This window comes from Camelus bactrianus, chromosome 7 (assembly GCF_048773025.1).
Source record: "Camelus bactrianus isolate YW-2024 breed Bactrian camel chromosome 7, ASM4877302v1, whole genome shotgun sequence".
NCBI lineage: Eukaryota > Metazoa > Chordata > Mammalia > Artiodactyla > Camelidae > Camelus > Camelus bactrianus.
Genome location: NC_133545.1, coordinates 38,191,656 through 38,205,075, shown reverse-complemented (window position 1 = coordinate 38,205,075; position 13,420 = coordinate 38,191,656). Strand labels below are relative to the sequence as shown.

The following is a 13,420-nucleotide window of genomic DNA, read 5'->3' as shown; positions in this document are numbered from 1 at the left end:
ACTAAATTTTGTCTAACCATGAAAGAGTTTTTGATTTTATACTTCAGTATCAACACTGTAGTTAGAAATAGTAAGGTGTTACTGTGAGGAGGCATTATTGATACCATTTTATGAGTCAGCTAAGTAAGGCCCAGAGAAATCATGCTGTGTCACCAGGGAGTTTATACATGGGACCCAAATTATAACTCACCGCCGTCTTTTGAGGCAGGTTTGCTTTTTGTAGTGAGACTCAAAACTAACGCCTTAATTCTGCCTCTATACTCTATCTGATAGCCTTGAGCTTGACTCTAATGGGAAAATATCATTTTTCTTGACATCTACTAACAGTAATCCCAACAATTCCAATTCTGAGAATAGCATTTAGTATGTGATTATAGACATTTCAGCATTTCATTGGGCCTCCTAATAAATAGAGATTGCTTTTAATCTTTTTACAGAAAGAGTGTGAATGTAAACTTGATGAGGAACCATTAATCTTTGACTTCTCAATGTGGTCCTTAATTAAAGTAATATTTCAGGGATGTTCTTATGTGCTCCAGGGAGTAGAAACTCAAATACTGAAAGAAAGGAGAAAATTGGTTTGTACTCTTTATTTGGGGTTGTTTTTTTGGCCCTTTGGGTCACCAATCAAACCCTTACATGAGCGAAAACCAAGCTAATTCTACAGACACATGATGCCTGTGGGAGGCTGGACACTGCGTGTGGAGTTGGGGTCCGCCTCTATGTGCTCTTTGAGCAACTTCACCTTTTACACCGTGGACTTACAATTTCTTCAGCTGAGATGCTGTCTCTTTAGTTCTTTTTGCTCGTTTTAGCCCTTCTTCGGATATCTTGACTCCTCCTGCCTCCTCCCTGCCAATATCCACATTTGGCATAATTTTATGTATTCTTTTAAGATAAGCTCAGGCATCACATCCTCCAAGAAGTCTTCTCTGTCCTCCATGTCCCCACGGTTCCCAGATAGGCTTCTCTTCAGAACTGTCTTGTTTTGAAATCATCTCCTGTGGGTTTGTGCCCCAGGAGACTGTGGACCCTATAAGGACAGGATGTCTTAGTCATTCTGGTTCAGCTGTGATAGGCTTGTAATGAAGATTTGTTGAACTTACAAGATTCAGTGTGGTGTCAAAGCCTTTTTAGTAAAAACTCTCTAAAGTCATGACTCCTGGGTTTCCCTGGGGAATATGGACCCAAGGCTCTAGTTTTATGCACCAGATTTACCTGGTCTTGTAAGAATGTTTAATAGTCCTGAGATGCAATTGTTGACAATGCAGCGGGACATCTCTGGCTTCTGTCTTGCTAACACTATGCTGTTGCTTCCCTCTAGGTCAGAGGAAAGTGTTTGACCTCCCGTTTGGAAGCTGCCTCTTTCGCAGTGATGTTTATGACAACGGGTCCTCGTTTCTCTATGATAACTGCACCACGTGTTCCTGCAGGGTAAGGGGGCTATGAGGGGCTGTGGTCCAACAATGGTAGCATTTTGGTTTTTAGTGTTAATATTATAGCCAAACATGATAATGTGTTATTTATGGGGAGGAGGCATTGCTGATGCCACTTTACGCGTCAAATCATACCTCAAGGTTCAAACATAGGACCCAAATTACAACTTACTGTCATCTTCCCCAGGCCAGTAAGTCAGCTCCTGCTGATGAGAGTTAAACTCTGGGGGGCTGTCCTTCCTGGGGGACTGTCTAAAATCAGACAAATGCATGTGGCAACGTTCTCGGGCTCTGATTACTCATGAAGAGTTCTCTGACACACCTGGCGATAAAAAGGGCTTTAATCACACTCAAGAGAAAAGAAGGGCATGGATTAAAGTTTATCACAAAAATAAACCTGGTAGTTTGGAAAGAGAGTATTTACGTGTTATTCATTGTACCATTTCTTACTTGAGTCACTGTGCCCTTTTCTCAGAAGGCAACCAGAATTCCAGTGACTGGTAAAGAAAGAATTCCAAAGCTCCAGAAATTTAAAGGGATACACATCACACATTCATAGACTATGCTTATGTGGTGCTTTATTTCTAAAACCGAGAAAAGAATCATTTGTATGGAGGACTTTAGGATCGTTCATTCATGAGTTAACCCAGACATCTGTGTGACATGAGTTTCGAATGATACATTTTCGTGGTGATAGCTGTTGCTTTGTTTTTAATAGCTAGAGGGCTAGCGAGGGAAAGAGGAGCTTTCCTCAGTGTCAGGTATGAGTCAGTCGCTGGGATTAGAGTTCAGAAGTTCCTGATTACTTGAGGCGTGCTTTGTTAAGCAGCGGGCACTACTTCGGGGAGGTGGCTGAGTAAGGGCTGAAGGTCTGTTCCCTGGCACCCAACAGTAATTCCTAAGCCCGAGAATACTTTCCTGAAGCGCCCACCTCTCCTCCGTGGTTTGCGTTATCTTGGCGCTGAACATACAGCCACTCCTTCTGTTTGCCTTGGCCTCCATCTCAGGACTTTCTTTCTCTTCGGGAATCTCACAGGTTCTAGCTTCCTCCTGGGAACACAGAGCCTTTGACAAAACACATCCCATTCCCAGTTCTGCTGATCGCAGGAGAGCCAGGCATCCCAAGTATGGAAGGCAGTTGTACTGGCAGTGTTTTGGGTCTCATTCTTTGAGAGATTCTTTGTGAGATGATTAGGCAATGGGTCCCAGTACCCAAAAGAAGTATAATTGATACTGCTCCTTCAAGAGGTTGTTTTTATCAGAGTATGAGTTATGGTCATTTTTGGGAAATTGGATGTTTATAGAATCAGGCTGCAGTCATTGGGGATGATTGGTATTTTTTTTTATCCTAAAGATTATATTTAGACATTTGATATCAAGATCTGATTTATTAACGACATTTTATACACATGAAGGGGTTTTAATTTTTTCACAGACATTTTTTAATTGAAGTATAAATGGAGGGGGATAAATTAGGAGTTTGAGATTAGCAGATAGAAAACTGCTATATACTGAATAAACAACAAGGTCCTACTGTACAGCACAGGGAACTATATTCAAGAGCTTGTAATAACCTATAATGAAAAAGAATATATATGTGTAACTGAATCACTATGCTGTACACCAGAAATGAACACAACACTGTAGATCAGCTGCCCTCTCCCAGCACCCCAATCCAATTTCTTGGCAGGTGCAGGACACCTGTTTTAATAGTTCTCTGAACGCAGTCTGGTTTCAGGGCTCCATGCTTTCACAGTTGATGATTCTTCTGCCTTAAGTGTCCTCATCTCCTTTAAATTTGATTAGCAAACTCCTCTTCATCCACAACAGCCTATCTTGGGTGTCACCTCTGGTGGGGCTTTCCCAACCCACCTGGATACATGATTGTTCCTTCTCTGCTGTCTCTACCCCTTTCCTGGTTCTGTTTATCACATTATATTGCGGTTTTTGTTCAGGTTATCTCTCCTGTTACTCTGTGAGCTCCTTGAAGACATCCATCTCTGTTTCCTCAGTGCTCAGCCCAGCACCAGGCACATGATCTAGTGGGTACTCTGTGTGTGTGTTTAATGGAAGTTTGGAAATCTATTATGAAGTATGCATTATTTGAGAGCTGGTGAGTGCCCTTGTTTCCCAAACTAGAAATCAAGACTTGCAGTTTGACAAAGGATTTTTTTTTTTTTCAAACTATGAGTTGACATAATAATTTCTCTCTGCCAGTCAGTGTGCCAAGTACTTTACATATTTCATTTAAACTGCCCAATAAACCTGAGAAGTAGATATTACCACACTCACTTTGAAGATGAAGAATCCAAGGCTCAGGGAGCTGGATTTACACAAGATAACACATTTAATAAACAAACTCACATTCTACCCTGCTCTGGTTCAACTCTACATCCTATCCCAGCTATATGAACCTTTAAAATAAAGACTAACAAATGCCTTTTTTTGAAGGGTCATTTCATTGCCATATTAATCTTAGATGGATAAGTTAGTGGGAGTACAGTAGATGGTACCAGAAGTGCCTCTTAAGGTCATAGAATTACCATAGAAGCTACAGAAGTTCCCTCAGTTGATTTGCACCACCTATTTGTATATAATGCTCGGAAATGTGTCCTCTCTCAAAGCTTCCTTGTAGGGCCTATGCCGTGGAGAGGGGTTTGGTCTCTCATTCCCCTGCTGTTGATCTCATGCTTACTCACCGCTTTGAGAGCATTGCTGATCTACCCTGGGGCACTTCCTTCCTCCATCCTGCTTTCTGCTAAGCTACATAAATGTTTTACTCTTACAGTCATTCCCCAACAATCTAGTCTAGGCGAAATTGCATCTTGTTGGCTGGGAAACTGGAAAAGTTTGCTTTTCTGAAGCTGCTCTGTCGTTTTCTTAAGTGCATCGTTGACTGAGTCAGTAGGCACACAGCTTACTTGGCTGTTTTGTTCATGGAATGACGCTTCTTTAGAAGTCAAGCCACACCCCTTTACATTACAGATATAAACTTGTCACTCTCAGAGCTTAAGGGGCCTCATTTAAGGTCACACAGTTCTGGGAAGAGCCCCAGAACCCAGGGCCAGCTTTGGAATATCTCGTTCGGTTCCTTTGTGAGCACAGAACACACTAAGGAATTTCTTCTCGACATAGAACATTAGCTCTTTGTTTTCACTCTGTGATCAGAGATAAACTGCCTCTATGCTAACTCCTAGAAGGTGTCACAAAGCCATGGAGGTGACCCCAGGGAGCACTGTTAATGAAGGCTGCAAAAAAGGAAAAAGGTGGGAATAAAGAAGGAAGCTGGTTGGCCTGTATTGAGCTGAGCCTTCCTGCCACACACTGGCTGGAGTAGAATCTTCTGTCTCTTGAGCATGAAATTATAATCCCTCAGAAGGTAGGGAGCATGTGTCACACTGTTCATAGCTTCCTCTTCTTCTAATCTAGAAATTTAGTCAGCAAGTAACATTTGAAGAGAATGAGAGATGTATTGCAATGGATTAAAATATGGTATCTCAGCATGTATTTTATTTTTATTTAAAATAATTTTTTAATTGAAGTATCATTGGTTTACAATGTTGTGTTAATTTCTGGTATACAGCCTAGTGATTCAGTTATATATATTCCTTTTTATGGACTTTTTCATTATAGGCTAAGGTATTGAATATAGTTCCCTGTGCTTTATAGTAGGACCTTGCTATTTACCTGTTTTATATATAGTATTTAGTATCTGAAAATCCCAGACTCCCAATTTTTTTTAACTTTTTTTATTGAGTTGTAGTCATTTTACAATGTTGTGTCAAATTCCAGTGTAGAGCACAATTTTTCAGTCATACATGAACATATATATATTCATTGTCACATTTTTTTTTGCTGTGAGCTACCATAAGATCATGTATATATTTCCCTGTGCTATACAGTATACTCTTGTTTATCTAGTCTACATTTTGAAATCCCAGTCTGTCCCTTCCCACCCCCACCCCCTTGGCAACCACAAGTTTGTATTCTATGTCTATGAGTCTGTTTCTGTTTTGTATTTATGTTTTGTTTTTTTTAGATTCCACATATGAGCGATCTCATATGGTATTTTTCTTTCTCTTTCTGGCTTACTTCACGTAGAATGACATTCTCCAGGAACATCCATGTTGCTGCAAATGGCGTTATGTCGTCAGTTTTTATGGCTGAGTAGTATTCCATTGTATAAATACATCACATCTTCTTTATCCAGTCATCTGTTGATGGACATTTAGGCTGTTTCCATGTCTTGGCTATTGTAAATAGTGCTGCTATGAACATTGGAGTGCAGGTGTCATTTTGAAGTAGGGTTCCTTCTGGATACAAGCCCAGGAGCGGGATTCCTGGGTCATACGGTAAGTCTATTCCTAGTCTTTTGAGGAATCTCCATATTGTTTTCCACAGTGGCTGCAGCAAACTGCATTTCCACCAGCAGTGTAGGAGGGTTCCCTTTTCTCCACAGCCTCTCCAGCATTTGCCAGACTCCCAATTTTAAAGCAGTCAGTTGTGGGTTGTTAAAAGAAGGCCTGTTAGGGTGTTTGGTAGAGGTGGAAGTGGTTTTTGATTTCTCGTTTGCCTTTGGGCCCCCAGGACTCTACGGTAGTCTGTAAGAAGAAATGCTCCCACCCTGGTGGCTGTGACAGAGGCCAGGAGGCCTGTTGTGAGGAGTGCCTCCTACGAGTGCCCCTGGAGGACATCAAAGTGTGCAAGTTTGGAAACAAAATTTTCCGGGTATGTCACATGTCTGGCTCGTGGGAACCACTATACTGTACTGATTCGTAACAAGTTCCCGACAAAAATACAGATTGGAGTATTGCATATTTTGTATATATATCTCTGTGTGTATAAATTGTACTTATTTATATTGTAATAGAACACATAGGGGCAGAGAAGCAACTGTTTGAAAACATGTTTTCCTTTGGCTTTACTTTTGCTTTATAAAATACTTTAAACCTGTGAAACATTATTGCCTTTCCCAAATGTGGTGGCCAGTGGTGGGGACTGAGCTGCACCCGGGTGGTGCAGCTATGGGTGCCCGAATGCCCGGCCCAGGGGCATCTCCAACAGTTGGAGATGCTCAGTGCCCCTTGCCATGATCCTGATGTTGTTAGAACTTTTCTACTAAGCTGCTTTTTCAGAGAGAGATTTTCTCATTTGGAAGATGTTCAGGTGAGGATGTTCACGCAGTAGGTACGTGGCCAGCACAGCAGATGAGCAAGGTGAGAGAGCCCTGCCCCAGCTGAGCCAGCAGGGCTGTGTGCGGGCCCTCTGCTACCCATCTCAGGTGTGTTTCACATTGGTTTCTGACAGCCCCGGTGGGAAGTTACACGGTGACCGTTTCAACGTCAGGATGAAGATTGTTGGCTTTGTTCAAACTGCCACCACCTATTTGGTTTTCCCCTGGAGCAGAGGCAGTCTCTCTGTACCTGAAGGCGTCATCTCAGGACACTCGTGAGAATTGAGACCCTCAGAATCAAATCAGATATGGAGGCTCCTCGGGCATGCTGCCCTTGGCCAGACTTCCTGTTGTAGGGTGGGAGGGAGAGTCTTGGTTCTTACGGACTCTGTAGGAAGACCTGATGTGTCGCGCCTAAGGGAAGGGGGTCACATGTGTGTTGTGTCTACGCAAGGCTTTCAGAGCCACTTGTGTGTCCATTTCACACAAAGTCATCCTCTGTCTTCAGAGCACTCAGACGCAGTAGACTCACTCTCATGAGAGTGTTGTGTGCAAAGTCCTTTCCAGGTTCCTTTATGTGGATGAGGCCTGAAGGAATTAGCAGAGGGTCCTCCTTGAAGCACTGAGTCCTAGAAATGCCCTCAGAGAATTTGCAATAGTCAGATGCCCTTTCTGACAGATTCAGTCGGAGAGATAAAAGGCAATAGAGAGTAGATTGTCCTTAAAATACCTTCCAAAAAGGAGAAGAGAGAGGTAAAGCAATAGTCCGTATCACAGGTCTGAGCCAGTTTTCCTGTTTTTAATAAAATTTACTGCTTAGATCTGTAAGCCTAGAAAGAAACCCTTGCTTTGTTTTCAGGCCTGACTCTGTTGCCCGTAATCTCTTTTCTCACAAGCAAGGATGCACATTCCTGCGTGTTCTCCCGAGGTACAGGGTTTTTGTGGCCAAGCATTTGGCAGTTGCAGATGATAAATCCAATGAGCCAAAGAAATTCCTCAAACAGCCCTTCCTGGGCTAGGAAATGGGACTCAAAACGCTACCCAGCTTTCCTGGGAGGAGAGTATCAGACAGGCAGGGACATGGGAGGAATGGCTCTTGGAGTTTTCTGTCTGGGTGCCACATTTTCAGATGGCTTGCTGGTCAGGTGTCTGCTTGCCAGTGGGAATCATCTAAGTTAGCCTCTATTCTTTGTATGTTCGTGCCCTGTGTGGGCCAGAACCATGTCACATCTGGGAATAAACTAACCACCTCCGGACATCTCAATTAACTGCTGGCATCTGGGACAGCTCAAACCTTTCAGCCTATCAAATGGGAAACTTAGCTCTTTGTTGTTGCATCATGAATGGAAACTCTTGTTTGTCTCTCAGGGTGAAACTCAGTAAACAATGCAGGAGGAGCAAGATGCAAATGTGACTTGGTTAGACGCACAAGAACTCTTTTTATATCCTGGAGGAGGGTTGCATGCCCACACACACACACACACCTTCAAATCTAATCTTTCTATTAAATCAGCTAGGCGTAGATAAACACTTCCGAGTCATTTACTCTAATGATGGCATCCATCACTCTGGGTAAGAAACGCTTTCCTTGAAAGACAAATCCCAGCCTGTTGGATTAGCTCCCATCAGCCTCCAGCTGATAGTGGAATCCTGTGCTCTCTCCTGCAGGATGGAGAGATGTGGTCCTCTGTTAACTGTACCATCTGTGCTTGTGTGAAAGGCAAGACAGAGTGTCGCAAGAAGCAGTGCGTTCCCATCAGCAGTTGCCCTCAGGTACGTCTGCAGGTGGAGGTGGACTTTCTCTTGACTTCAGCATCTTGAGAACCATCCTGTGGGTGGCGTAGTCACCCACTATCTTCTGAACACAGAATCCAGATCCTCCAAAATTCCAGGTTCTGGAATAGCTCTCACCTTGTCCTAGTCCCCACTCTCCTATTTCTTATTGACCTTCTCCCAGTTTTTTGTCTTAACATTTCCAACTCCTGTTTGATCTGCTCCCTTGTATCTTTTGCTGGGTTTTCTGTTGAACATCATAACGTGCCTTTGCATTTTTCTCCTTTCTCTCTCTCTGTCTTCTCAAATCAGTTTTCTTCCCTTAGTCATTCAAAGTAATATGTTTATTAATAAATTCTCCTAGGGGTTTCACCTGCCCAATAGCACCCTCCAACCCCTCTACTGAAAATTTCCCTCTTTAACCCTGGCCTGTCTTATAGCCCCAAATAGAAATAGCATCTTTATGGAAATATCTCTTTTCAGAAACCCACAGTTCCAGTGCACTGAATAAAGCAACCATTATCTTCTCAAGCCTGAGCTTCACTGAATTCACCTCAGCAACTTGAAACCTTTCAAGGTTTTATGCGTTTTGGGAAAATGTCAAACCTATTCAGTACCTTCTAGTGAATGAAAAAATATGTCCATATATTCAGGACATGTCTTCCGTTCTCTGTTATAGGCAGCTTTTAATTTTATTCACATCTGTTATTATGATAAACAAAAAGTTGCTGTTTTTATTTGAGTGCCAAATGAGGCACAAAAAAACAACAGCTGTGGCTATTGCACAACTGAATAAAAAGGGGGAGAGAAAAAAGAAAAAAAGAAAAACCCTAATTAGTCTTGCTTTAAAAAGCCTCAGACATAAAACTGAAAACCTCCCATAAAAGAAAAAAAAAAAAGAACAGGAGATACAATAAGTAGACTTGAACACTGTCTGCTTATAAATATTCATTGGGAAAAATGGGATCACATCATTTATGCCAGTCCTCAGGGAACCCTCGCTGCTAATGAACTCTCGCAGCACATGTTAGTAATAATGGGCTTCCTTATTCTACAAGACAAAAACAGAACGCTGTGCCAACCTGGTGGCTCAAGTAACCAGCCTCAGCAGGCCGCGGGGCGGTTTCCAGCTTCACTTGAGTCCTGCCACTTGTGGCAGGGGTGATGGTTTTCATTGTCCTCTTGCCGTGAGGAGGTCAACGCTTTTTATGTCACCAGCATCTCTTCTCCATGGACCATATTTGGGCCAGGAGCATCCGTCCCTCCAGGCGCCGGCCTTTCCCCACCCCACCCCCTCCCTGTCTTGTCACAGCCAGTCAGTCAGTGCCCTGCTCCTGCCTCCGGGGCCACCTTTCTGTTTCTAGGCACTTTTCCAAGCATTCCTCCAGTCCACACTTTCCTTCCTCAGGGGCCAGCACCAGCACTTTGGAAGATAAGTTAGTTCTACCATGGAAATCCTGTTAAACACTTAACTTCCCTTCCCCTGCGCTGCCTGGGGAAATTAAAACGAAAATTTTTTTGAAGTAGACGGTATTCCTGCTTTATCCTTCCTGGCTACTACACATCTCTTTTTCCAGAAATATACGTGCCTTGTTGAAGAAGAATCTGTGGTTGGATTCCCTCCCTGACAATCCCCTGGAGGCAAAGGAGTGCCTTCTGTGAGGAGGACCGAGGGTTCCACCAGGGCCAGGGTCGCTATGTCACTGTCATGTCATCATTGCTGACATGTACTGAGACTGCCTCTGCAGTTGCAGGACCGACCTTGTTTGACGCTGAGACCACCCTTCTGAGGTGGATGCTGCTACCAGACCCTTCTTACTGATGCGGTCACAGAGCATCCAGGGTTCACAGCGAGAGACACGTAACTCATGAGCACAGGCTTCACAGCCTGCGCTTGGCTTATCCCCTACCCAGTTTGGTGATGTTTCCAGCCCCGCTCTTGTTTCCTGAAGAAGGGAGATGGCCGTTTGTGTGGAGGTGCAGGTGGAGGGACTCATATAGTCACCCTCTGCTGGGGCCTCGGTTTAAACAGCTCTGCTCCACTGGTACAGAGCACCTGAAACACCACACCCTGGGGCTGTCATTCCATCAGCCTGAGCCAACCTCCTTTGGCTTTGTCCTCAGCGGCTTTCAGTCACGAGAAGCGTTAAGAGACCTCTGTGCCAAATGGGAACAGATAACAGCTCTTGCCAGTGGAAGTGTCATGATGCCCCAAACCATGGGAAGGCTGCATGGGATGGAGTTTTAAGTCTCATTCAAACTTGTCATAGCCTTTAGTGTCCCATTTTAGGCTTAGCTGATGCAAAAATGATTCAGACATGGTTCCACTTCTTCAGTTACCAACTAGCTTTTCTTTCTTCCTTTCTTTCTTCCTTTCTTTCTTCCTTTCTTTCTTCCTTTCTTTCTTTCTTTCTTTCTTTCTTTCTTTCTTTCTTTCTTTCTTTCTTTCTTTCTTTCTTTCTTTCTTTCTTTCCTTCTTTCCTTCTTTCCTTCTTTCCTTCTTTCCTTCTTTCCTTCTTTCTTTCTTTCCTTCCTGTTGGTTATGATTTCTTTTTCTTTTTTTGAGTACCTAAATCTATTCTTGATGCAGTGGGCAAGTAAGTGTGTGGCCTTGACGCAGGCCTTGGGCCACCTTTCTGTGGTCACTGTTTCCTTAGTTTCATAGAAGGAGGGGAAAGGGGCATCAATATTTAGAGGGTTGTTTTGAAGTGTAATTGCAATAAAGTGTGAAGGATATACAACATTCTTTGTAATGTATAGCAGATACCCAATGAAATTCTCTTAAAGATGAGAGAGAATAAAAATCTGGAGTGGAGAGAAGGTGGCCTATACGGTCGCACAAAACTAGGTTTGATTTTGGGCCCTACCACCCTTGTATTGCATGGCATCAATTTCTTCATCTATAAAAAGGGAAATAGCTCATAAAGTTCTCGTGCATCTTAATGACAAGGACTATGACAACATAATATTAATTAAACCCTAATATGTTCTAAATATTAACCTATTAAATCCTTACCACTCAGCTGATGTTAGGTAACTTAAGGAAAATACCTAATGGCATATTGGTTCCGTAGCATGTGCTTCAAATGTTAATCTTTTCCCACGTCTCTTTTCCTGCCAGTCCACTGAGTCAGAGATAAGACAATGCCATTTTCCGATAGGGGTCCTGAGAATATGCTTCTTCCTTTAAATGTCAAGCATTAGGGGAAAAAAAATGAAAGAAACGCAGTGTAGGAGATTACACTGCATTTCCAGAAAGGTAATGGAAAATTACTCAGCATTTCAAAACCCTCAGTTTCATTGGCCTTGACTGCATAACAATGACTTAACATGATAGCATCCCACTTTCTGAAACAAGAAATCAGACTGAATTTGATCTGTAGCACAGATATGTTCATAAACGTAGGCCCAAGCTTGGGTGACGGTTTATTTTGGGGGCCCCTCCTGTAAGCAAAGAGAGAACGAAGGCCTTGCATGGATTGATAGGCTGGGAGATTATGACAATTCCTATTTTTATGAGCATGCACTGGGTCTCCAGAGGGCTAGATTTGAGTAGCAGTAAAAAAAGGTAGAATCCAGACTGTCCCCATCTTCCCTCCATGTGAGAAAAATCACACCATTGAGCCTTTTCAGTATTGTATTTCTCGGAGGATAAAAACAGGAAAGCTTTCTGAATGACTTTGCCTGGCCTTAGAACTTGATACTCGAAACTTCATTTTCACCACCATCATCACCATCTGGGCACTGAGTTCAAATACAGCTTGGACTGATTTCATTGGTTTATCTGGTATTAGATTTAAGAAAGAGTTTTGTCCTCAGCAGACCCTGTTTCTTAACACTAAACTCTTTTTTTTTTTCCTCGATTAGGGTAAAATTCTCAACAGGAAAGGATGCTGTCCTATTTGCACTGAAAGTAAGTTTATTCCATTGAAAATGTGCTATTAATATGTGTTTCACATTTTATCATGCAGCAAGGGAAATGGTGGTGTAACTTTTCAGCCTATTTCTATAGGTACAGGATGGGGTCTTCTCACCTCCCTACAGACAATTTAAGTCAGTGGTAATCTTCGCACAGAACATAACTGAGACAAATGTAGATGTTTCCATCAGAATTTGTTGCTATGAGAAATTGAGAAGATAAATGGTCTGATGAGGTTTTTAGAAAGGACCGGATAACTTAATGTACGTTTTAACTTCTAATAGCATTTGCAGTCGTAGCGGCTAAGATAACGATACCCAGTAAAACCAAACATCGTGCATAATCTAGGAGAGATTTTCCTGCTATCATTTGAAAGTCAAACAGCTGTACTTCTTCCTCCCTCATCCCCACCCCCATGTCACTTGGGCACATCCTGTGTAGCTCTTGGTAAAAGATAAGACAACAGACATTAGGCTGGCAGTGGTTTGACCCTCCTGTTATTTTTGACTGTTACTGAAGCTTCTCTCTAACGTGGCCTGAAAGCCATCTGGGACTGTGCTACGCATCACAGACAGCATAGCAGCAGACTTACTGTCATCCCCACATCTAGACATGCCCAGATCTATTAGCAAATCCCCGTTTTAGTCCTCCTCACATTCATCTGGTTTCAGGATAGCTTTCTGAAGTGTTTCATTGAAGGGAGAGTATTCATAATGTCACTGTCAAATTAGTTCTGAAGTATGATAAGCAGGATTAACCAAGCCATGGAATCTATTAGAAGGTATTTTATGAGCCGTTCAGGCTTAGAGAAGTGGGCTTTGATGACGGCTGAAAGCAGCTTTCACATGGGAATAGATTTGTTTATTCCACTTGCCTGAAATCAGAGTTTATAAGAGTTATCTTGGCTCTTGTTTTTGGACAATAAAGAGTTCATACATAAGTTCATTCTGTATATTACTATGTACACAGATGTGTATATACTACTAAACACATATCTCACTGGTTTTTTGAGGCAGATATTAAATGGTTATACACTGTACATTGGATAAAAGTACTGGTTGAATTAATGAAAAATAAATTATAGATTTCATTAAAGAATTTTTCTTTAAAGATAATGAA

The 13,420-nt window shown here is 42.4% G+C and overlaps 1 protein-coding gene across 5 annotated transcripts in view; it reads left to right on the top strand.

The window, feature by feature from the left end:
- The window catches only part of BMPER (BMP binding endothelial regulator), a 266,365-nt gene that overhangs the window by 161,369 nt on the left and 91,576 nt on the right, over positions 1-13,420 (top strand). For all 5 annotated transcript variants that reach the window (XM_074367258.1, XM_074367259.1, XM_010970983.3 and 2 more), the window contains 4 exons: positions 1,325-1,434; positions 6,024-6,164; positions 8,278-8,382; positions 12,250-12,295. In XM_074367258.1, coding sequence (XP_074223359.1) covers positions 1,325-1,434; positions 6,024-6,164; positions 8,278-8,382; positions 12,250-12,295 — 402 coding nt within the window. The remainder of the gene's footprint in view (positions 1-1,324; positions 1,435-6,023; positions 6,165-8,277; positions 8,383-12,249; positions 12,296-13,420) is intronic.